At 38.0% G+C, this 25,238-nt stretch overlaps 1 protein-coding gene across 9 annotated transcripts in view; it reads right to left on the bottom strand.

The window, feature by feature from the left end:
- LOC117468586 (B-cell receptor CD22-like) overlaps nucleotides 1-22,523 on the bottom strand; it is a 29,284-nt gene extending 6,761 nt beyond the window's left edge. Inside the window, exons 1-13 of one of the 9 annotated variants that reach the window (XM_034112789.1) lie at nucleotides 22,450-22,514; nucleotides 22,316-22,358; nucleotides 21,495-21,557; nucleotides 20,559-20,927; nucleotides 20,178-20,474; nucleotides 19,297-19,548; nucleotides 18,952-19,212; nucleotides 17,029-17,295; nucleotides 16,692-16,950; nucleotides 4,094-4,125; nucleotides 3,902-3,992; nucleotides 3,646-3,715; nucleotides 1,129-2,428 (exon numbers count right to left, since the gene is read on the bottom strand). In XM_034112789.1, the coding sequence (XP_033968680.1) occupies nucleotides 2,156-2,428; nucleotides 3,646-3,715; nucleotides 3,902-3,992; nucleotides 4,094-4,125; nucleotides 16,692-16,950; nucleotides 17,029-17,295; nucleotides 18,952-19,212; nucleotides 19,297-19,548; nucleotides 20,178-20,474; nucleotides 20,559-20,927; nucleotides 21,495-21,534 (2,211 nt within the window). In that variant the 5' untranslated portion in view covers nucleotides 21,535-21,557; nucleotides 22,316-22,358; nucleotides 22,450-22,514 and the 3' untranslated portion in view covers nucleotides 1,129-2,155. Of the gene's footprint in view, nucleotides 1-1,128; nucleotides 2,429-3,645; nucleotides 3,716-3,901; nucleotides 3,993-4,039; nucleotides 4,385-4,462; nucleotides 4,730-6,357; nucleotides 6,619-6,701; nucleotides 6,954-7,949; nucleotides 8,247-8,330; nucleotides 8,700-9,265; nucleotides 9,329-10,054; nucleotides 10,098-10,188; nucleotides 10,293-15,585; nucleotides 15,656-15,891; nucleotides 15,983-16,662; nucleotides 16,951-17,028; nucleotides 17,296-18,951; nucleotides 19,213-19,296; nucleotides 19,549-20,177; nucleotides 20,475-20,558; nucleotides 20,928-21,494; nucleotides 21,558-22,315; nucleotides 22,359-22,449 lie in introns of those variants that run through there. The other 8 variants (XM_034112791.1, XM_034112790.1, XM_034112793.1 and 5 more) reach the window with 8 other exon arrangements.
- Nucleotides 22,524-25,238: the final 2,715 nt, after the last annotated feature.

The following is a 25,238-nucleotide window of genomic DNA, read 5'->3' as shown; positions in this document are numbered from 1 at the left end:
GCTTAATAAAAAGATAAAACACTGGCATGTAATTTACGTTTGGATTAAATAGAATGGTTTTGAATAATAGATGAGAGTAAAATCTACGTCACAGCCCCACCCACTTTTGGGGAAACCAACGCTGTCATTTGAACGGTGATCAAGCCTGAAGCCACAGAGCTCTTCTGCTGTCCTTAGAGGAAGTTTGAGGTGTTTGAGGTGCAATAAACGACACAGCAGCTTTTTGGCATGTTAAAACTCTGCCTCGCAGCTGGCGAAATTACAGCCTCGCCTACTGATTTTAATTTAACCATAGGATATCAAGCCCGATCGTCGATTTCAAATGTGTGCTCTAAAATGATATTAATAAATGACTATTATCATTATTATAAGCTAGAAAAGAAATGTCAAAGATAGGTAGAAAGCAAACGTATTTAAGATATGTTCAGAACAAACGTAACGTGGGACAAAAGACGTTTCTTGTTAAACGTAATTGAGAATGCTGTATGAAACGACTACAAACAATATTGTGATTATTAAGCATTAACCAGCATAATAACGGATTTGGTCAACTGAAAAGTCAGCCGCCAGCCAGCGCGAAAATAAGTTTGCTCTAAAATGATATTAATAAATGACTATTATCATTATTATAAGCTAGAAAAGAAATGGCAAATATAGGTAGAAAGCAAACGTATTTAAGATATGTTCAGAACAAACGTAACGTGGGACAAAAGACGTTTCTTGTTAAACGTAATTGAGAATGCTGTATGAAACGACTACAAACAATATTGTGATTATTAAGCATTAACCAGCATAATAACGGATTTGGTCAACTGAAAAGTCAGCCGCCAGCCAGCGCGAAAATAAGTTTGCTCTAAAATGATATTAATAAATGACTATTATCATTATTATAAGCTAGAAAAGAAATGGCAAATATAGGTAGAAAGCAAACGTATTTAAGATACGTTCATAACAAACGTCATATGAGAGAAAATAGGTTTCTAGAAGATATGTAGAAAATAAACGTATTTAAGATATGTTCATAACAAACGTAACGTGGAAGGAAATACGTTTCTTGCGAAACGTATTTGAGAATGCAGTTTAGTTTTGTGGGAACGTAATTTCTAGGAGACAGGGTTGAAGAGGGACGAGGCGAGTCACGTGTTAATGTATCATTGGCGAGTTGACTGCCTGAACTAGCTCGCAGGCTTCGCCCCATATCAGTCAGATAACTCACTTGTTTCTTGATATGTTTATTAGAAGAAGCATATCATTTTTGTTTGGCGTCTAGGCTCGTGCCTCATCACTCCACAGATATACATAGAACATTGAGTGATGATTAGATAACTATCCCCCAACACTGCATGGAGATTGGATACCCATCCCCCAAAACTGTGTGAACTGAGAGCCTGACGCTGGTGATGTTAGTCTGATAAGTTGAGGGCCTGGCGAAGCTGCCACGTGGCCATTCCCCTTAAACAGGATTTGAGGGGAATGTACGACCTAGTGAAACTGGCTGCTATGTGAAGGCCAGGGAACAGCCCCAAAAGCCATTCCCCTTAAACCCTGCAACTTTGAGGGGAATATACTACAGTACATAGTGACTGCTATGTGTAGGTCTAGGAGAGACCAGTGCCAACCCAAGCACAGGCTTTGAAGGGAAGGGTTTTGAATTCCGCTGTTGTATAACTGCCAACAAAATGTCTTTGTTTTTGTATTTCGGAGAAAAAAAAAATCTATAAAGTGTGACAAGCTATGTCCAGCTGCTTCTTTCACGCATTGCAAAGGTTTTTAATGTAAAATCAGGAAGACAAAATAGCATTCAAATATTAAATATAGTAAAAGTCATGATTTCAAAGGAGGAAATTCCAGGGTAACTACCTGCTATACAGTATGTATTCATTTTATAGTGATTTTCTTTTGCTATGCATCTTATGGACACAAAAAAAGGGGTACAGTTACAAAAGTCCAGAACTAAACTTGAAGCAACAAGTGTGACTACGTTTTAAATAGGTTGCATGCAGAGCAGTTTCTACTACCGCTTCTGCAGTTTTATCTCAGCGGGGATCTGCTTGTATGGTGAAGTCCTGTAGCAGTTTGAAGCGCACATTGCTGTGTTTCACTAACATTTCCCTTAAACGTCAGCCATAAACATTTCACCTCAAGGTCTATGAGACTAAGGTGTCTTCTCTTGTTCCAATTGAGTGTCAGAAACGTTCTCTTCTTCCTCTGCATCTCCTCCGATGCTTCCTCTGGACTGCAGACGGATCTCAGCATACTCCGTCTTTGAGTCCAGGCCTCTAATCTCCCCTTCCCCAGGCTTACCCTTTGAATGGGCCTGCAGTTTAGCAAAGTCCACATTGACGTAATGGAGTTCCTCCTCAGCTACTTCTTTCTCTTCCAAAAAAGCTTTATTAGCATAAATCACATCCACTTTTGAAGAGTTGATCTACAGAAAACAAAAGAGTTACTTTAGTGATGTAGCAAAGGAGGTAGTAGTGCACAATAAGGCCCATTGTTGAACAGAACACTTTTGGGAAATAAGCTCGTTTGCCAATAAACCAGCCGTTCATTGCTTCCTTTTTTTAAATACCATACCATGATGTTTGTGACATTCTATGACCCACTTTTTTTTAAATTAAATTCCATTGTGTATCATACCAAATTATGAGTTGTCTTTATGGCATATTATACTATGTTTTATTTTTACATATATATACAGTCACTTTTACGCTGCTATGGACAATTTTGCACTCCCATTTGCACTATGTAAATCATCTTTTTTTATATATATCCTGCTTACTGAAGTAAACGGTTATTTATTTATTTATTTATTTTTGTAAATTATTGAGTGTTCTGGCATTTAAATGTGTGAGTTTTTTATAACTCGGCACTGTGGGAAACAGTATTTCGATCTTTCTGTGTGTACAAACATATTTTGAGATTGACAATAAAGTTGACTTTGACTTTGACCTTGATGTGGAAATACTATACAGTGAATTTATTTTAGAACAAAATACTATGACATTTTACACATTTTTCATGGCATACTATATTATCAATTAAAACATTTATATGAGACTTAATTCTGAAATACTTTTATAACATACTATAATGCAACTTTTTACATTTGTATGGCATACCTGACGGACTTCTTTCTTCTTTTCCACAAAATAAAGTTGGACTTATGACCTTTGGTGCTCTTTTTTCATATTATTATGATTAGTATGTTTATTAATTAGGTTTCATTTTTTCATCTCATGTTAGCTTTTTATTTACTTTCACTTTTATCTATTGTGTTTTACTAACTTCTTATTTTTTATTATCTTTGCATTATATTTCAGTTTTTATTCATATGAACCATGTTCTAAAGCACTTTGTTCTGCATGCTTTACTGATTACTGACTCTGATTATTCATCATGGCATGCAAAACAAATACTTTTGAAGGCATTATATAGATGACAATGACTTTGTAGAGCATACTATATCATGAGTTTCAAAAATATATGTTTTTAAACATACCATACAATGCCTTTTTGACATAGTATATAATTACTTTTTGAGACACCTTTCACCGCTGTTTTAAAAGCAAAAAGTACATTTTGTTGGGTAAGTGAAGCTTCCTGTTTTAATGCATCTGCCGATATGTGCAAACATGAACTCACCGCATTAGTAACTACAGGGTTGCATGTCTCCGCCTTTCCCTTGTCCGAGGAAGAGATGACTTTTCCTTTCCTAAAAGTAACACACACAACAATATCGAGTCATTTATTATAATTTTATATTAAAGTCTTTCATTTCATGGTGATATTTAGCAATGTTCTGAGGTGGCCATGGCTATACTGCTTAAATGTGCTGCCAGCCTGGTCACCAGTCAAGTTAAACCCCTGATGACATCCTCAAAAAAAGGTTGTCTCTCACCGGTAGTAGATTATCAGCAGCGGTACACACACCAGCAGCATCCCCAGAGCTGCCACTAGAAAACCGATCCCAAAAGACAAAGCGTGGAGGCCTGAAAAGTCCCCACAAACCACATTGATCATTAAAACCAGAGAGGCAGATTATGCAGAAAAACCAAACAAATACAAATTCACCATCTCGCAATTCCTCTACCTTGCTCAATTTTGCTAAGCGAAAACGCAAAACTGTCAGAGCCCAGTGAGTTGATGCTGAGGCAGACTAGAGAGAGTGTGTCTTCGTCCAGATCGTACAGGGTGATGATACTCTTCATGCCCACGTTCCCCAGGGACTCTTCCCTGATTGGGATGGCAGCAGAGTGAGTGACAGGCTCTCCGGCCAACTTCCAAACCAGGGAGGGAGGCGGGTTCCCCTGGCTGTAGCAGGAACATCGGATCATGGATGAAATCTTGATGCAACGGGAAGAAGACAGGATCTCTGGAGGAACTGAGACAAAGAAGTGATTTGATTTTGTTTAATGGAAACAAAGGATTGCATTTAATTAAAAAAGTGTATCAATCTCACATGTGACGTCAAAGCTGACACGCTCTGAGGTGCCAGGTCCGTGGACATTCAGAGCGTCACAGTAATACTGATCTTCTGAGAGTTTGGTCACATTGAAGGTGAGGTCTCTCTCAGAGCCCATCACCTTCTCCTCTCTTCCAGCCGCTCTGAACCAGGTGAAGTTCACTGCTGCTGGATTGGCGATGCTTGTGCAGGTCAGAGTTACAGAGCTGCCGTCCTGCACCGGACCAGAGGGGTCAACAGACACCGAGGTGTTCTTAGGGAGATCTGAAAAGCATAGTGTTTAGCTGATGTTAATAGTTCATGCTAATGTCTTGGTTTTAAGTTAAGGATTTAGGCCAGTTGGAGTTGCTTACCACCAATGGTACAAGAATCACAGTTTGGGAATCACAGTCTATGTAAAAACACATTTACATTTTGAGTTGCCTATTTTAGAAAACTGAGACAACAACCACTTCATTCTCTGTGTTTGGAAATAACATCTTAATAATAAAACAAAAGAAAAGAAACCAAACACAACATCTTCACATGATTTAAAGCTCACCTATTATGGAATATTTGAACAATATATTATAGGGCCATATCTATACAAAACATGTGTCTTTAGAGTTTTGCTCAAAATACCCAACAGATCACCCATTGCAGCATGCCTCATACCCCTCTATTTCAACCCTGTTACTAAAGTGCTGATTCTGGGTCTGGCCCTTTAAATATAACCGAGCAGCTGCTGGTCACGCCCCTTCGGAGCGTCTGCATGCAAGCGGTGAGCTCTGTCAAGAGAAGGCTGTCTAACTGCAGAAACTCTGCTGAACGCTGCCTTGATTAAACGCCATATTATGTTTCAAACTACATTGGGCAATATTTCTGAAACAGTATGGAGCTCAAACGCTTTCTCTCTTGCGGGTTTACCTCAAGGACAGTACCTTTTATATCCGGCTTCTTTATCTCTCCAGTACAGTGTTAGCTCTGAGTATGCTTGCTAATGTAAACACAGACCATATTACTTCCAAAACATGTCACACATTGTTTCTGATGTATACAGCACATAGCTTGGCATGTTCTTTTTTCAGTGTTTACCGCTAGAACAGTGCCATTATATGCATTAAATGTATATAACACAGTGGCGACTCGTCATCAGGGGCAGGGCATTAGGCACAGCCCCACATACTGTCAGCAGAAATGAATTAAAATAATAATTAAAAAAATATGTATAAAAAATATGTATAAAATATATGTTAAAATATATTTAAAGATCATGTTTAGTCGTCTGATTCGTCTCTACATTGCTGTTTTAGTCTGTGTTCTTCTGATTAGTGTCCACAGTGTGCCTTTTGCCGTGTTGAGCGATGTGGGGCAAGCTCTGGGCTGCCCCTCTCTCGCTGTAGAAATGAACGTGTACTGTGAAAACTACACTGCGCATGCTCAGAGTCTTTTTGTATTCATTGTGTGCGGCAAAAAAATTATCACAAGTGGGGCAAAGTGCTGGCAACCCCACCAAAACGTCATCTCATAATTTAGAGCTGATTGGCTGTAAGTACGTGTGCCGCGAAAAGTGTAGTTGTGAAGAGGAGACGAGAGAGAGCAGCGTATAGCGATTAAAATCAGTAAAACGGAAAGAAAATGAATGAAGTTGACCATCTACTTCAGCTTTGGTAAGTTCATTTTATGTCATATCTTTTTTTGATCTTCTGTGTTTTGCCTATAGGCTATTGCTCTGCTGGATCGATTGATATTGTGACCTCGTGATGAGTGTCTGTGTTTTCCTTATATTTACTGTCAGTATTGGCCTCAGAGACCATGTTTTGGTGACCAAAGCTGGATATACAGTAGAGCCATATTCAGTCTGTTGAACTTGACAGTGTAAATCAATGTCTTTACGGTGAAAATCAACTTACACTGAATGTCCAGCTGAATCAGTGTTGAATTTTGGTCCCCATGCTCATTTTTTGCTACACAGTAGTAGTCACCACTGCTGCTTGGTTTGACATTGTTTAAAACCAAACTTGATCCAGCGTCCTTTTCCTCTTCATCACCTTTGTACCAGGTGTAGTTGGTCACAGGTGGGTTGGCCCGGCTTTTACAAAGCAGAGAAACAGAGCTGCCCTCCAGAAGTGGACCTTTAGGCTGAATGATTATTGTAGTTTCCTTGGGAGGAACTAAATAAAACAAAAATAAATATCTTTTAAAACTTGCTGGTCAATATTTATCCTCTGTCTGACTGTTTTTCAATCAGACTTACATTGTACGTCTATCTGAGTGATGGATGAGTTCTGGGTTCCGTATCTGTTACTGACTTTACAGTAAAATTGTCTGTCAACTTCTGAGACAGTGGTTGAAAATCTTTTCTCCGAACCCACATCGGTCACCTGACCTCCATTCACTTTGTACCAAGTGTACACAGCTGGATTGGCATTGCCGTTGCAGGTCAGATTCACCAAGCTGCCCTCTTTTGCTGTAGCAGAGTAGCTGACTGATGTGTTAGTTGGAGGATCTTGAAGAGATGATTGAGAATCTAGTAAGCTGTTTTTGTTACCTTTAGACAGAGCCAGGCTAGTTTTCCCACTTGTTGCCAGTCTTTGTGCTGTGCTACGCTAACCAGCTTCTGGCTGTAGCTACATATTTCACTGAAAAATGTGAGAGTGAAAGTAATTTTCTCATATAGCACTTGTCAAAAAGAAATTCTACATGCCAATGTACAAAACACCCTATTGTGTGCACTACCAAGGTTGTTAATATTAAAGCATTATGATGGCTTCATGAATCGGTCTTACCAACTTTTGGGAGAATGTGAAAAACTTCTTTAAAGGTCTCCTAATATACTATTTTTAGGCATCTATATTATATGTCTCATATATATAAAAAACATGTCTATGAAGTGTTTTGCTCAAAATACCAAACAGATCACCCATTCTAGCCATGCCTCATACGCCTCTATTTCAGCCCTATTAGAGAAGTGCTGATTTCAAATCTGTTGCTTGCTAATGTAAACACAGACCATATTACTTCCAAAACGTTGCGCATTGTTTCTGATACGGCGACGTTTCTGATAGGGCCGTGGAAGTAAAGCCAGCTCATATTTCCGATATTACATAATAACGGTAAGCAGCTCCGTTGTACCCCTATTTTTAGAGATGTGTGCAAGGAGGAAAAGAGAGAGGGTTGTATTTTCTGACACTTGGTGATGTCTACACATATTTATGTAGTAAAGACATCTAAAAGTGCATTTTGCATGATATGTGACCTTTAAATAATAAAAATAAGAATAAACTCAAGTCAGCTCACAACTGAATTTGGTTTAGTGTCCTCTTTTTTTCCCACTAGATAATCAAGTCTGCAGTTTTAGTTAACACAACTTGATCCAAATACTCTGCAGAGTCCCCAGAGGAACATTTCATAACATCACATTATATCAAATGAAGGGAATGATTAAATGTGAACTAAATCAACATCCTACTCAGCAACAAGAAAAGGCCTGAAACATACTCACAAAGAACATGGAGGGTCATAAACTTTTCCAACCGAAGGTCGGTGTTGCCAGCTTGTCGTTTGTAGAGAGCGGTGCACGAAAAGTTCTGTCCATTGTGGAGGTAAGAAGAGGTGAAGTTCATAACTGAGACCATGGATTCAGATTCATGTTTCTCCTCAATGTCACCTATCCTGGGGGTCCAAGTCAGACCTGGGGGAAGGATGGGACACGGAGCTACAGCCGTGCAGTTCAACGTCACCAGAGCCCCCTCCTCTACCTCCAGTGTAGATGGAGTTATGGTAGGTTGGTCCAGTGAATCTAAGGAGTAAAAAAAACAAGTACATGACAAGAGGGAAACCAAAAGATATGTAAAGTGAAAAAAAGTAAAGACATAATACAAACTTTGAGTGGTGATACGGACTCCTGTTGAATAGGTGTACTTCAGCCCGTTATTACACTGAATCCTGAAGTAGTAGTTGTCAGAATGGGACGGTGGCATGTTGTAGAAGATGGTGGTGCACTCCTTGTTCTGCAGGTTCCCTGTGAGGTTTCCTTGCAGAATGTTTCCGCTTGCCTGATCTCCAGTGAGGCTGGAATCAAACACAATTGTTCCGGCCATGCTTCCTCTTTTCCAAATTGCTTTGCAGGAATTATCCAGATTTACATCGTACGTTGAGTCGAAGTTGAAAGTGCAGGGGACCTTCACACAGGATCCCGTTAGTCCATCTATTCTCAGAGGCATGGTGATTTCCCACGTCAAGCATAAGCTACCTGAGGTGAAATAAAAGCAATAAATTAAATATCCGTCAAGGTTAAAAAATAAATAAGTATTCAAACAACTACCAGACTGAGGGACAGTTTTATCCCACAGGCCATGAGACTAAACACCTGAGCTCTGTTAAGTGCCTCGATAAACATTCATCTGTTTGTCATCTTGCAATCTACTTATTTATCTAAATAGTTATCACCGCAATAAACCGTATTTAACTTCGTCTTAATGTACATTATTTAATTTCATATTCTGTTCTTATATCACATTCTATTTACATGTACAGTATATAGACTTCTTGCACTATTTTTTATATTGTATGTTATTATATATGTTGCATCGTTGGAGGAGCTCGGGTCGTAAGATTTTCATTGCCATTTCTACACTGTAGCTTATCTTGAAAAAAAAGAAGAAAATTAAGCAGAAATGTAAACTGTCATAATTAAAAGAAAACAAACCCGTCCAAATAAACAGCACACACACACAAAACGTTAAATTAAACAAAAAAGCATATTTTGCACTATTTTTTTTTTTGCACTATTTTTTTTAAAATTGTTGGAAACCCTACCTTGAAGTAGAAGGAGGACAACCTTTAAAGCACCCGTCATGCTTTTCTGTCAGCTTGATATTCCTACAGAGGCACCACACACACACACAGCAGACACAAAATCTATTCATTTGTATTTACTAGTTACCTACTACAATATGAATAGCCCTAGTAAAGAAGAATACATATTTTATAGGGGGGAATTATATTAACTTCACTTCATACTTCACAAAGTAAATATGATCAAATGTGATGTTTGATATGTGTTGCTGAAAGAATAACCCAGTTTGAGTAATATCAAGCTCCACACAGTAGAGAAGCAGTGCTGCTTATTTAAAAAACATAATGAATACTACTGAAAAGTATTAGTTAAAAATAAAAGTAATACTTTTAAACTATTGCTTTAACTTGTATTGCAATGTACTCTTACTGTTACTGGTTTCATTACTAAAAAGAGGAAATAATGTCGTCCTTTCAAAGATAACATAAGGGAGCTACAGTAGCATGAAGATGTTAACTAATGATAACTATTTAAAATGTTTTGCATTTGTTTTGATAGAAATTCTGTAAAGGTATGCACATTATTCTTACAAACAGAAAGCAATAATATATATAATGTGTAATATGTAGAAAGTAATAAAACAAAATTACAAAATGTCTTTAAAGGTATGTAAATTATTCTTACCACTAACAAACAACATACATATATATATATATATATATGTAACAAAATGACTGAATTAACTAATAAAAAAAGCCTGACATTTTATGACTTACAATCATTTGAGTTTTAAAAAACAATTATCTTACCTTACAGCCAACAATGATGGTCAGCATACGATATTTTCTGTTTCTAGAGAAGAAATAAATACATTAGTAGTAGTAGTATATACAGTACTGATTTATGTTTCAGAAATGTATAAAGAAACAAATAAAGGTTTCACCAGCATGGAAGGGTCAGTGGTAATAGTCCAACAACTGAGTCATGTCAGACTGGTGTCGCGTGTTGATGGCTTTTGAAAGATGTGTCCGGGGTGTGGACTTCAGCACAATAGAGTTTTGAATCTTTTTACTACATTAATGCAAGTCCCATCAGTCATTTCCTAAGGGATTCACAGAACAATGTTCCAAACCAGAATGTTATAATGAAATATAAATGTGTTTTCAAAAGTGAGTTGTTGATTTACATATTCAATAAACAGAAAAATATCAAATATGACTTTTGTTTCCACACTCAAGTACTCAACTGTTTCATCAGATCATTTTGTCAATTTGAAACAAAGAGGAAGTGAAGAGAAACAAAATGAAAGGCAATGCAGAAAGAGGGAAGAAACAACAATGTGATACTTTACGTGCGCAAACAGTAGAAGTCATAAAGTGTCAAATGAAACAGTCAAGTTGAAGTAAATATAAGTGAAAACAAAGTGAAGTATAAAGGCTTTACCAAACTAGTTGCCAGTGGGCATTGTGTGTGATGTTTTTGAACAAGCAGAAACTATTTCTGAACTTTCCTCAGCAGCCACATTTAGGAGCTACGCAGAGATGAACACGATGAAGGAAAAGTGAACCAGTTTGATTCTTAAAACACAGATATTTGGTGTTTGTTTTCTACAAACATTGAATCACACCAAGAAAGTAAATGCTGATTTTCAAACAGCACTGATGTCAGTTGAGTTGGCTGTAAGAAAGACAGATGTGGTTAAATGTCTGAGACATGAGGTCAAAGCCTTATACAGACAGATTCTTATCTGTTACAGTAAGCATGTCAAAAGAGCAGGACATTCGCTCTAAAGGTGCCACGATAGGTGCAAATAAATATATATATCACAACTAAATACATAATTACATTGTATCTGGTTTGTTCTTGATCATGTAAAAACGACATCTTAGTGAAGATCATCTTAAGCACCAACTCACTAACAGGAAGGAAATTGTGTTCTGCGTCAATAAAGACATTTATCTACCAGCTTATTACTTAAATGGTGTTGCTGTGCACACTGCACTGCAAGTAAATAGTGGATATTGTTAAAATACTTTACAAAAAAAACAGGTAATAAGTTACGCAGGTGTCAGGGATGTAGGAGTGTGTGTGCATGATTTGATGCAAGCTCGCTCACATATTTGTTGGAAATAAATAAATATAGAAAATAACAGTGTTTTGTGAAATGTTATGTAAAGTTCTACAACAAATACTCCTGTAGGAGTATAATAACAAGGATATACAAATATAAGGCACACGACACAGGACCAATGACTAGTAATTGTGAAAATATTGATAAAACAGACGCATATCTTGAGACGACAATAACCATAACTAAAAATAGGGACGACTGGACATTATGCAACTATTTACAACCTACTGTGTGTGCAAGAGGCTAAACAGCACATTGCAAAATAGCTAAATATTAATCAAAGACTCCATGATCAGAATATATTTGTGTGCCATTGTTATTATTAAGTTGGCAACACAGATGTTGATTGAAAAAAAGACCAACATTTTTATGAATAAACATTTAATAGTGCATTCATAACAGTGCATGCCTTCATTTGTTTGCATATCAAACCCATATACACTTCCAAATAACTTAATTCATAAAAATGTAATTTCTGAAAACAAATATACAGCATATGGACATATTTGAGGAAACACCTGACCATATAAAACAATCCAAGACTAGACAGAAATAGTGACCCAGCACACAGTCTAATAAAATGGTTGCATTGTTATATTAGATCGCATTATATCGACAGGTGCTGCTAGTATTGTGTTCACACCCTGTTGTAGTTTTAGTGTACACCTGTGCTGTAATGCTTCGCTCAGACCAGCAGGGGGAGCTCAGGCTCAAAGAGAAACCTGGCAGTAACAGACTCCCAGCTGCAGGCTGATGTGTTAAACTGCTGAAGGCTTGCAGCTGGTTCAGCGTTGAACCTCAGCCGCCACTCAAGCATCAAGTAACAGTTTCCCCCACTGCGTTCGTACACATCTGTTCAACATCTGGAGCCAGTGCACCTCCTTGTATCACGCTAGACTATATCTGTGTTTTCTTCTAGAATGAAAAGAGGCTGGAGGACTGTGAGAACATCAGCACAACACACTCAGCCGTATCTCTGAATCCATTGAACGATAACACAGACACCAGTGAGGATGAATTAGAGATAAATTATTCACAGGTGAACTTCAAGGCAAAGACTCAGAGAGCCGCCAGAGAATTGAGCAGCTCTGATGAAGAGGAGACCCAGAACTCTCACATCAAAATCTGAGTTTACATTATCTTATCCTGCCTTACAGGTTCAGCCAATTGTTAAATACAGTTTGTATTTCAATATGTTTCACTGCTTCTCTCCTTTGATCAGTAGGCTATCAGTAAATACCAAAATGGTGAGCTTAATCCAACTTCTAAACTTCTGAGTTGTGAAATAAAAGTATGCATTGGAAGATGTATGTTGGGGAAATATTTTCCAAGCCCACCCCTTTGACCCAGTTTATCAGTTTGTATGCTACTGCCCTCTCTGAGCACAGGCCTGCAACTTAGGGCTGCTGTGCTCTCAGTGTTTTGTTTCCCTGTTCCTGCCTGTTGGCGTCAGCTGATAGAGATGTTATAATGCTTTGCCTGTTTTAACTTGTTATGCAGAATGTTGATTATTCTCTCAGAACCAGATAAATGGGTTTGGGGTAGAGATCTTCAGAATTGGTCGGGCAACCGCTGTATCAACTTCTTGCTGCAGCACATGTCTTGTCAATTCTCCGGCCGTAACTTCATAATAAACCATCAGTGTTTGCCATCAAGTTCCAGCTCTCCCCGTGTCTCACTGTGTTTCCATTATAATATACATTATTTAAAAAAAAGTATTGACATTTACAACGAGGGCTTTAATGTTGAAATATTGTGCAGAAGAGGCTTGTTTCTGAAATAAACATGTTCAAACAATGTGCCAAATACATATTGCTCTATTTCATTACAAGCTTTATAAAATCTTTTCACAATTTGTATAACTGCCAACAAACTGAAAGTTTTTGTATTTTGAAAAATAAATCTATAAAAAAAGTTTGACAAACTATGTCCAGCTGCTTCTTTCACGCTTTGCAAAGGCTTTAAATGTAAAATCATGATGCAAGATAGCATTCAAATATTAAATATAGTAAGGTCATGATTTCAAAGCAAAAACGTATTGTTATAATTGATTGTTGGGTAACTACCTGCTATACAGTATGTATTCATTTTATGGTGATTTTGTTTTGCTATGCATCTTATGGACACAAAAAAAATATGTACTGTAACAAAAGTCCAGAACTAAACTTGAAGCATTTACATAAGCTGCCTGCAGAGCAGTTTCTATCACCGCTGCTGCAGTTTTCTTTTTACCACAGCGGGGATCTGCTATGGATAAGTCCTGTAGCAGTTTGAGGCGCACATTGCTGTGTTTAAGCTACCATTTCCATTAAACGTCAGCCATAATATCTTCAGCACAAGGTCTATGAGACTAAGGTGTCTTCTCTTGTCCCAATTGAGTGTCAGCAATGTTATCTTCTTCCTCTGCATCTCCTTAGATCGATTGGATCTCAGCATACTCAGCCGTCTCTGAGTCCAGGCCTGTAATCTCCTGCAGTTTAGCAGAGTCCACATTGACGTAATGGAGAGGTTCTTCCCCATCTACTTCTTTCATTTCCAGAAAGGCTTGATTAGCATAAACCACATCCACTTCTGACGAGTTGATCTACAGAAAACAAAATATTTGCTTTAGTGATGTAGCAAAGGAGGTAGTAGTGCACAATAAGGCCCATTGTTGAACAGAACACTTTGGGAAATAACTTGTTTGCCAGTAACGAGCCGCTAATTGCTTCCTTTTTTTAAATACCAATGGGGAGAGTGGGGTAAGATGAGCCAGTGGTACATTGACCCACCCCCTTTATCTAGGGAACTGTGCACATTTGTTGTCATGTGACCATAAATTCAGGAAGAACCCAACATTTCTATTTGGCTGTGATGGAAAGAAGCACACGGTCAATGGGCTAAATAGAGCCAGTGGTTCAACAAGAGACAGACAGAGGAGATGGAGAGAGTGGCCACTGATGTCAACGGTGGAAAATCCATCAGAGCAGCTGCAAAAGACCGAAATATTGACAACCCTGCGTAGATACGTGAAAAGTAAGGAGGAAAAGGAAAGGAAAACAGTAGGTACAGTGGACCAGCAGAGGCAAAGAGGGTCTTCACACAGGAGAGAGAAGGAGCTTGCAGACCAAAAACTGGCTGACCAGTTCCATGGTAAACAGCTCAGGTTTAAACTTGAAAAAGTCAATAGGTAAATGTACCCCCAGATGGCTTAATTTAACTCAATTTACCCCTCAGATTGGGCAAGTTAAGCCACAAGACCACTTTTTTTAAGAAATCATATTTTCATGACCTTTTGTGATATTTGCATTAATTTCATTTTGATTGACAGAAGACATCCTGAAGTAAAGGTTGTTGTTGTTGTCACTTGACTTTTATCTCGTTTGTCCTTGCCTAGAGGTCAACATAATTAAAATAATGGCTCATCTTACCTTACCATTTTACGTTTTATGGGACACTTTTACTTTTTAAAATGCCATTTGGTATGTCATACTAAATTATGAGATGTCTTTATAGCATAATATAATATGGTTTCTTTTTTAATTTAAATTAAATACAATACTATGAATTTATTATAACATAATAAACTATGATATTTGACCCATTTTTCATGGCATACTATACTATCAATACAAACCGTAAAGACACTGAAATACTTTTAAAACATTCGACACTACGACTTTTTTAATTTGACAGGTGACATTTTTACGTTTTCTTTCTCCAAAACCTTAAGTTGGACGATGACCTTTGGGTGCTATTTTTGTCCTTGTTTTAATATTTCATTATTATTATTATTATTATTGATAGGTTTCATTTTTTCAACTCATTTTTAGCATTCCATATTCTTTCCCTTTTATCCATTGTGTTTTCCTAAAATCCTATGTTTTAAAGCATTTTGTTCTGCATTTTTGCATGAATTACAGAACACTGACATGCTTCACTACTGAAACTGATTATACAACTGATTATTTTTTAAATGTTTCATGGCATACAAAACACATACTTTTCGCGAATGTTATGCATATGCATGATATAGACTACCATGATTTTGAAAAAAGAACATATATCATGACTTTTAACGATCTATGTATTTTGACATACCATACAATGCTGTTTTGACAAAGTATATTAAGTACATCATATTTTTTAGGACTCAGCAAAAACAGCAAAAAGTACATTTTTGTTGGGTAAGTGAAGCTTCCTGCCAATGTGTGCAATACATAAACTCACCGCATTAGTAACTACAGGGTTGCAAGTCTCCGCCTTTCCCTTGTCGGAGGAAAAGATGACTTTTCCTTTCCTACGACAAACACAAATAAATTGCAAAAGAAAAAAATTGATTCATTTATTATAATTTTCTAATAAAGTCTTTCATTTAATTTTTTTCTGAGATATTTAGCAATTGTTTGAGGCGGCCATGGTTGCACTACTTCAATTTGCTGCCTGCCTGGTCCCCAGAGTTAACCCCCTGATGACTACCTCAAAATGCATTTACAATAGTAGTCGTAGCTTTGAAAAAAAAGGGTTGTCTCTTACCGGTAGTATATTAGCAGCAGCAGTACACACACCAGCAGCATCCCCAGAGCTCCCATGACAAAACCGATCCCAATAGACAAAGAGTGGAGGCCTGAAAATTCCCCACAAACCACATTGATCGTTAAAACCAGAGAGGGCCAGAATATTCAAAAAATCAAAAAAGTACTGTGGGGATTGTCCACTGTACTGAATGTATGTGAGTCGCTTTGGATAAAAGCGTCTAACAAGTGACATGTAATGTAATGTAATGTAACAATAACCACATTCTTCATTAAAAGGACACTCTCTCTACGGCTAAATCCACATACATCATTTGTGATGTGTGCCATTTGGTAAAGCACTTTCAGCTGCACCTGCTCTACGAAAATTGATCTGTCATTACTTTCCCAGAAGCAGAATAAGAGTTTGCTCTCACTGGCCAATGTATTAGTTACACCTGTTCAACCGCTTTGTAACACAAATATCTAATCAGCCAATTACAAGGCAGCAACTCAAAGCATTTGGGATGTAGACATGGTCAAGACGATCTGTTGAAGTTCAAACAGATCATCAGAATGGGGAGGAAAGGTGATTTAAGTGACTTTGAATGTGGCATGGTTGCTGCCATGAGTATTTCAGAAACTGCTGATCTACTGGGATTTTCGCGCTCAACCATCTGTATGGTTTGCAGAGAATGGTCTGAAAAAAACCACATTGATCATTAAAACCAGAGAGGCAGATTATGCAGAAAAACCAAACAAATACAAATTCACCATCTCACAATTCCTCTACCTTTGCTAAGCGACATGTTAAAAGCAAAACTGTCAGAGCCCAGTGAGTTGATGCTGAGGCAGACTAGAGAGAGCGTGTCTTCGTCCAGATCGTACAGGGTGATGATGCTTTTCATGCCCACGTTCCCCAGCGACTCTTCCCTGATTGTGATGGCAGCAGAGTGATTGACAGGCTCTCCGGCCAACTTCCAAACCAGGGAGGGAGGCGGGTTCCCCTGGCTGTAGCAGGAACATCGAATCATGGATGAAATCTTGATGCAACGGGAAGAAGACAGGATCTCTGGAGGAACTGAGACAAAGAAGTAATTTGATTTTGTTTAATGGAAACCAAGGATTGCCTTTAATTAAACAAGTGTATTAATCTCACATGTGACGTCAAAGCTGACACGCTCTGAGGTGCCAGGTCCGTGGACATTCAGAGCTTCACAGTAATACTGATCTTCTGAGAGTTTGGTCACATTGAAGGTGAGGTCTCTCTCAGAGCCCATCACCTTCTCCTCACTTCCAGCCGCTCTGAACCAGGTGAAGTTCACTGCTGCTGGATTGGCGATGCTTGTGCAAGTCAGAGTTACAGAGCTGCCATCCTGCACCGGACCAGAGGGGTCAACAGACACCGAGGTGTTCTTAGGGAGATCTGAAAAGGATAGTGTGTAGCTGACGTTACTAGTTCATGCATGTCAGTCACTTCAAAATAAAAAAGAATGTCATGGTTTTAAGTTAAGGATTTAGGCCCGTTGGCGTGCAACTGTCTTGCTTACCACCAATGGTACAAGAATCACAGTTTGAGAATCACAGTCTATGTAAAACACATTTACATTTTGAGTTGCCTTTTTTAGAAAACTGAGACAACAACCACTTCATTCTCTGTGTTTGGAAATAACATCTTAATAATAAAACAAAAGAAAAGAAACCAAACACAACATCCTCATATGATTTGAAGCTCACCTATTATGGAATATTTGAACAATATATTATAGGGCCATATCTATACAAAACATGTGTCTTTAGAGTTTTGCTCAAAATACCTAACAGATCACCCATTGTAGCATGCCTCATACCCCTCTATTTCAACCCTGTTACAAAAGTGCTGATTCTGGGTCTGGCCCTTTAAATGTAACCGAGCTGCTGCTGGCCACGCCCCTTCGGAGCGTCTGCATGCAAGCGGTGAGCTCTGTCAAGAGAAGGCTGTCTAACTGCAGAAACTCTGCTGAACGCTGCCTTGATTAAACGCCATATTATGTTCCAAACTATATTATGCAATATTTCTGAAACAGTATGGAGCTCAAACGCTTTCTCTCTTGTGGGTTTACCTCAAGGACAGTACCTTTTATATCCGGCTTCTTTACACATATTCTCTCCAGTACAGTGTTAGCTCTGAGTATGCTTGCTAATGTAAACAAAGACCATATGACTTCCACAACATGTCACACATTGTTTCTGATGTATGCAGCACATAGCTTGACATGTTATTTTTTCAGTGTTTACCGCTAGAACAGTGCCATTATATGCATTATATGTATATAACACAGTGGCGACTCGTTATCAGGGGCAGGGCATTAGGCACAGCCCCACATACTGTCAGCAGAAATGAATTAAAATAATAATTAAAAAATATGTATAAAAAATATGTATAAAATATATGTTAAAGATCATGTTTAGTCGTCTGATTCGTCTCTACATTGCTGTTTTAGTCTGTGTTGTTCTGATTAGTGTCCACAGTGTGCCTATTGCCGTGTTGAGCGATGTGGGGCAAGCTCTGGGCTGCCCCTCTCTCGCTGTAGAAATGAACGTGTACTGTGAAAACTACACTGCGCATGCTCAGAGTCTTTTTGTATTCATTGTGTGCGGCAAAAAAATTATCACAAGTGGGGCAAAGTGCTGGCAACCCCACCAAAACGTCATCTTATAATTCAGAGAGCTGATTGGCTGTAAGTACGTGTGCCGCGAAAAGTGTAGTTGTGAAGAGGAGACGAGAGAGAGCAGCGTATAGCGATTAAAATCAGTAAAACGGAAAGAAAATGAATGAAGTTAACCATCTACTTCAGCTTTGGTAAGTTCATTTTATGTCATATCTTTTGTTGATCTTCTGTGTTTTGCCTATAGGCTATTGCTCTGCTGGATCGATGGATATTGTGACCTCGGTGATGAGTGTCTGTGTTTTCCTTATATTTACTGTCAGTATTGGCCTCAGAGACCATGTTTGGGTGACCACAGATATACAGTAGAGCCATATTCAGTCTGTTGAACTTGACAGTGTAAATCTATGTCTTTACTGTGAAAATCAACTTACACTGAATGTCCAGCCGAATCAGTGTTGAATTTTGGTCCCCATGCTCATTTTCTGCTACACAGTAGTAGTCACCACTGCTGCTTGGTTTGACATCATTTAAAACCAAACTTGATCCAGCCTCCTTTTCCTCTTCATCACCTTTGTACCAGGTGTAGTTGGTCACAGGTGGGTTGGCCCGGCTTTTACAAAGCAGAGAAACAGAGCTGCCCTCCAAAAGTGGACCTTTAGGCTGAATGATAATTGTAGTTTCCTTGGGAGGAACTAAATAAAACAAACAGAAATATATTTTTAAATGTTGCTGGTCAATATGTATCATCTGTCTGACTGTTTTTTAATCAGACTTACATTGTACGTCTATCTGAGTGATGGATGAGTTTTGGGTTCCGTATCTGTTACTGACTTTACAGTAAAACTGTCTGTCAACTTCTGAGACAGTGGTGGAAAACCTTTTCCCCGAACCCACATCGGTCACCTGACCTCCATTCACTTTGTACCAAGTGTACACAGCTGGATTGGCATTGCTGTTGCAGGTCAGATTCACCAAGCTGCCCTCTTTTACTGTAGCAGAGTAGCTGACTGATGTGTTCTTTGGAGGATCTGGAAGAGATGATTGAAAATCTAGTAAGCTGTTTTTGTTACCTTTAGACAGAGCCAGGCTAGTTTTCCCACTTGTTGCCAGTCTTTGTGCTGTGCTACGCTAACCAGCTTCTGGCTGTAGTTACATTGTTGACAGACAAATGTGAGAGTGAAACAAATGTTCTCATATAGCACTGGTCAAAAAGACATACCGTACTGCATGCCAATGTACTGTACAAAACACCCTATTGTGTGCACCACCAAGGTTGTTAATATTAAAGCATTATGATGGCTTCATGAATCAATACAAGTCTTACCAACTTTTGGGAGAATGTGAAAAACCTCTTATAACCTCTATTATACTATTTTTAGGCATCTATATTATATGTCTCAATTTTGCTCAAAATACCAAACAGATCACCCATTCTAGCCATGCCCCATACCCCTCTATTTCAGCCCTGTTAGAGAAGTGCTTTTCCATTAAATAATCAAGTCTGCAGTTTTAGTTAACACAACTTGATCCAAATACTCTGCAGAGTCCCCAGAGGAACATTTCATAACATCACATTATATCAAATGAAGGGAATGATTAAATGTGAACTAAATCAACATCCTTCTCAGCAACAAGAAAAGGCCTGAAACATACTCACAAAGAACATGGAGGGTCATGAACTTTTCAAACGGAAGGTCGGTGTTGCCAGCTTGTCGTTTGTAGAGAGCGGTGCACGAAAAGTTCTGTCCATTGTGGAGGTAAGAAGAGGTGAAGTTCATAACAGAGACCATGGATTCAGATTCATGTTTCTCCTCAATGTCACCTATCCTGGGGGTCCAAGTCAGATCTGGGGGAAGGATGGGACACGGAGCTACAGCCGTGCAGCTCAACGTCACCAGAGCCCCCTCTTCTACCTCCAGTGTAGATGGAGTTATGGTAGGTTGGTCCAGTGAATCTGAGGAGTAAAAAAAACAAGTACATGACAAGAGGGAAACCAAAAGATGTGTAAAGTGAAAAAATTAAAAGACACAATACAAACTTTGAGTGATGATATGGACTCCTGTTGCGTAGGTGACCTTCAGCCCGTTATTACACTGAATCCTGAAGTAGTAGTTGTCAGAATGGGACGGTTGCATGTTGTAGAAGATGGTGGTGCACTCCTTGTTCTGCAGGTTCCCTGTGAGGTTTCCTTGCAGAATGTTTCTGCTTGCCTGATCTCCAGTGAGGCTGGAATCAAACACATTTGTTCCTTTCGGGCTTCCTCTGATCCAAATTGCTTTGCAGGTATGATCCAGATCTCCATCAAACTGCGAGTCTAAGTCGAAAGTGCAGGGGACCTTCACACAGGATCCAGTTAGTCCATCTATTCTCCGTGGCATGGTGATTTCCCACCTGAAGCATAAGCTACCTGAGGTGAAATAAAAGCAATACATTAAATATCCGCCAAGGTAAAAAAAAAAAAGTATTCAAACAACCACCAGACTGAGGGACAGTTTTATCCCACAGGCCATAAGACTAAACACCTGAGCTCTGTTAAGTGCCTCGACAAACATTCATCTGTTTGTCATCTTGCAATCTACTTATTTATCTAAATAGTTATCACCGCAATAAACCGTATTTAACTTCGTCTTAATGTACATTATTTAATTTCATATTCTGTTCTTGTATATATCATAGTCTATTTACATGTATATAGACTTCTTGCACTATTTTTTTAATTGTATGTTATTATATATGTTGCATCGTTGGAGGAGCTCGGGTCATAAGATTTTCATTGCCATTTCTACACTGTAGCTTATCTTGAAAAAAAGAAAACAATCAAGCAGAAATGTAAACTGTCATAATTAAAAGAAAACAAACCCGTCCAAATAAACAGCACACACACACAACCTTAACTATAAACAAAAAAGCATATTTTGCACTTTTTGTGAGTAATCAAAAGACATCAAAGGCATTAAATTGTTGGAAACCCTACCTTGAAGTAGAAGGAGGAAAACCTTTAAAGCACCCGTCATGCTTTTCTGTCAGCTTGATATTCCTACAGAGGCACCACACACACACAACAGACACACAATCTATTCATTTGTATTGACTAGTTACCTACTACAATATGAATAGCCCTACTAAAGAAGAATACATGTGTTATAGGGGGGAATTATATTAACTTCACTTCATACTTCACAAAGTAAATATGATCAAATGTGACGTTTGATATTTGTTGCTGAAAGAATAACCCAGTTTGAGTAATATCAAGCTTCACACAGTAGAGAAGCAGTGCTGCTTATTTAAAAAACATAATGAATACTACTGAAAAGTATTAGTTATTTATAAAATTCATACTTTTAAACTATTGCTTTAACTTGTATTGCAATGTACTCTTACTGTTACTGGTTTCATCACTAAAAAGAGGAAATAATGTCCTCCTTTCAAAGATAATATAAGGGAGCCAGCATGAAGATGTTAACTAATGATAACTATTTAAAATATTTTGCATTTGTTTTGATAGAAATTCTGTAAAGGTATGCACATTATTCTTACAAACAGAAAGCAATATATATATGAAATAATATAATATAATATATACATATACTGATAACTATTTAAAATGTTTTGCATATGTTTTGCAAAACCTTTTATGTAGAAAGTAATAAAACAAAATTACAAAATGTCTTTAAAGGTATGTAAATTATTTTTACCACGAACAAACAATATATACATATGTAACAAAATGACTGAATTAACCGATAAAAAAAAGCCTGACATTGTATGACTTTTTTTCAAAAACAATTATCTTACCTTACAGCCAACAATGATGGTCAGCATACGATATTTTCTATTTCTAAAGAAGAAATAAATACATTAGTAGTAGTAGTATATACAGTACTGATCTATGTTTCAGAAATGTATAAAGAAACAAATAAAGGTTTCACCAGCATGGAAGGGTCAGTGGTAATAGTCCAACAACTGAGTCATGTCAGACTGGTGTCGCGTGTTGATGGCTTTTGAAAGATGTGTCCGGGGTGTGGCCTTCAGCACAATAGTTTTTCATCTCTTTTTACTACATGAATGCAAGTCCCATCAGTCATTTCCTAAGGGATTCACATAACAATGTTCCAAACCAGAATGTTATAATAAAATATAAATGTGTTTTCAAAAGTGAGTTGTTGATTTACATATTCAATAAACAGAAAAAGATAACAAAAATGACTTTGTTTCCACACTCAAGTACTCAACTGTTTCATCAGATCATTTTGTCAATTTGAAACAAAGAGGAAGTGAAGAGAAACAAAATGAAAGGCAATGCAGAAAGAGGGAAGAAACAACAATGTGATACTTTACGTGCGCAAACAGTAGAAGTCATAAAGTGTCAAATGAAACAGTCAAGTTGAAGTAAATATAAGTGAAAACAAAGTGAAGTATAAAGGCTTTACCAAAGTAGTTGCCAGTAGGCATTGTGTGTGATGTTTTTGAAGAAGCAGAAACTATTTCTGAACTTTCCTGAGCAGCCACATTTAGGAGCTACGCAGAGAAGAACACGATGAAGGAAAAGTGAATCAGTTTGGTTCTTAAAAGACAGATACTTGGTGTTTGACATACAAGTATTTGTGCCGGGATTTTTCTAGAATCACACCAAGAACGTAATGTTACAAACTGTACGCTGATTTTCAAAACAGCACTGATGTCAGTTACCAAGAAACACAGATGTGGTTAATTGTCTGAGACATGAAGTCAAAGCCTTATGTTGACTATTCTTATCTGTTACAGTAAGCATGTCAAAAGAGCAGGAAATTCGCTCTAAAGGTGCCACGACTGGTGCAAATAAATATATATATCACAACCAAATATACAATTACATTGTATCTGGTTTGTTCTTGATCATGTAAAAACTGCATCTTAGTGAAGATCATCTTAAGCACCAACTCTCTAACAGGAGAGTTTATGTATCTACCAGCTTATTACTGTGTTGCGATGTGCACACTGCACTGCAAGTAAATAGTGGATATTGTTAAAATACTTAACAAAAAAAACAGGTAATAAGTTACGCAGGTGTCAGGGATGTAGGAGTGTGTGCGTGTGCATGATTTCATGCAAGCTCGCTCACATATTTGTTGGAAATAAATAAATATAGAAAATAACAGTGTTTTGTGAAATGTTATGTAAAGTTCTACAACAAATACTCCTGTAGGAGTATAATAACAAGGATATACAAATATAAGGCACACGACACAGGACCAATGACTAGTAATTGTGAAAATATTGATAAAACAGACGCATATCTTGAGACGACAATAACCATAACTAAAAATAGGGACGACTGGACATTATGCAACTATTTACAACCTACTGTGTGTGCAAGAGGCTAAACAGCACATTGCAAAATAGCTAAATATTAATCAAAGACTCCATGATCAGAATATATTTGTGTGCCATTGTTATTATTAAGTTGGCAACACAGATGTTGATTGAAAAAAAGACCAACATTTTTATGAATAAACATTTAATAGTGCATTCATAACAGTGCATGCCTTCATTTGTTTGCATATCAAACCCATATACACTTCCAAATAACTTAATTCATAAAAATGTAATTTCTGAAAACAAATACACAGCATATGGACCTATTTGAGGAAACACCTGACCATATAAAACAATCCAAGACTAGACAGAAATAGTGATGCAGCACACAGTCTAATAAAATGGTTGCATTGTTATATTAGATCGCATTATATCGACAGGTGCTGCTAGTATTGTGTTCACACCCTGTTGTAGTTTTAGTGTACACCTGTGCTGTAATGCTTCGCTCAGACCAGCAGGGGGAGCTCAGGCTCAAAGAGAAACCTGGCCGTAACAGACTCCCAGCTGCAGGCTGATGTGTTAAACTGCTGAAGGCTTGCAGCTGGTTCAGCGTTGAACCTCAGCCGCCACTCAAGCATCAAGTAACAGTTTCCCCCACTGCGTTCGTACACATCTGTTCAACATCTGGAGCCAGTACACCTCCTCGTATCACGCTAGACTATATCTGTGTTTTCTTCTAGAATGAAAAGAGGCTGGAGGACTGTGAGAACATCAGCACAGCACACTCAGCCGTATCTCTGAATCCATTGAACGATAACACAGACACCAGTGAGGATGAATTAGAGATAAATTATTCACAGGTGAACTTCAAGGCAAAGACTCAGAGAGCCGCCAGAGAATTGATCAGCTCTGATGAAGAGGAGACCCAGTACTCTCACATCAAAATCTGAGTTTACATTATCTTATCCTGCCTTACAGGTTCAGCTAATTGTTAAATACAGTTTGTATTTCAATATGTTTCACTGCTTCTCTCCTTTGATCAGTATCAGTAAGTACCAAAATGGTGAGCTTAATCCAAACACATGAAACCTACAATTAAAAAGAAAGACATTGTGTTTAAACTTCTGAGTTGTGAAATAAAAGTATGCATTGGAAGATGTATGTTGGGGAAATATTTTCCAAGCCCACCCCTTTGACCCAGTTTATCAGTTTGTAGGCTACTGCCCTCTCTGAGCACAGGCCTGCAACTTAGGGCTGCTGTGCTCTCAGTGTTTTGTTTCCCTGTTCCTGCCTGTTGGCGTCAGCTGATAGAGATGTTATAATCAGGGGTGCACATAACTTTTTTAGTGAGTTACTCAGATGAGTACCAGGAGACAGCGTTTGGTACTCACCCCACATGAAGCGTGGTTTTAATAAGTGCAGT

This window comes from Trematomus bernacchii, unplaced genomic scaffold (genome assembly GCF_902827165.1).
Source record: "Trematomus bernacchii unplaced genomic scaffold, fTreBer1.1, whole genome shotgun sequence".
Taxonomy (NCBI): domain Eukaryota; kingdom Metazoa; phylum Chordata; class Actinopteri; order Perciformes; family Nototheniidae; genus Trematomus; species Trematomus bernacchii.
The sequence above is the reverse complement of the archived record's forward strand: the minus strand, read 5'-3'. Positions and strand labels throughout refer to the sequence as shown.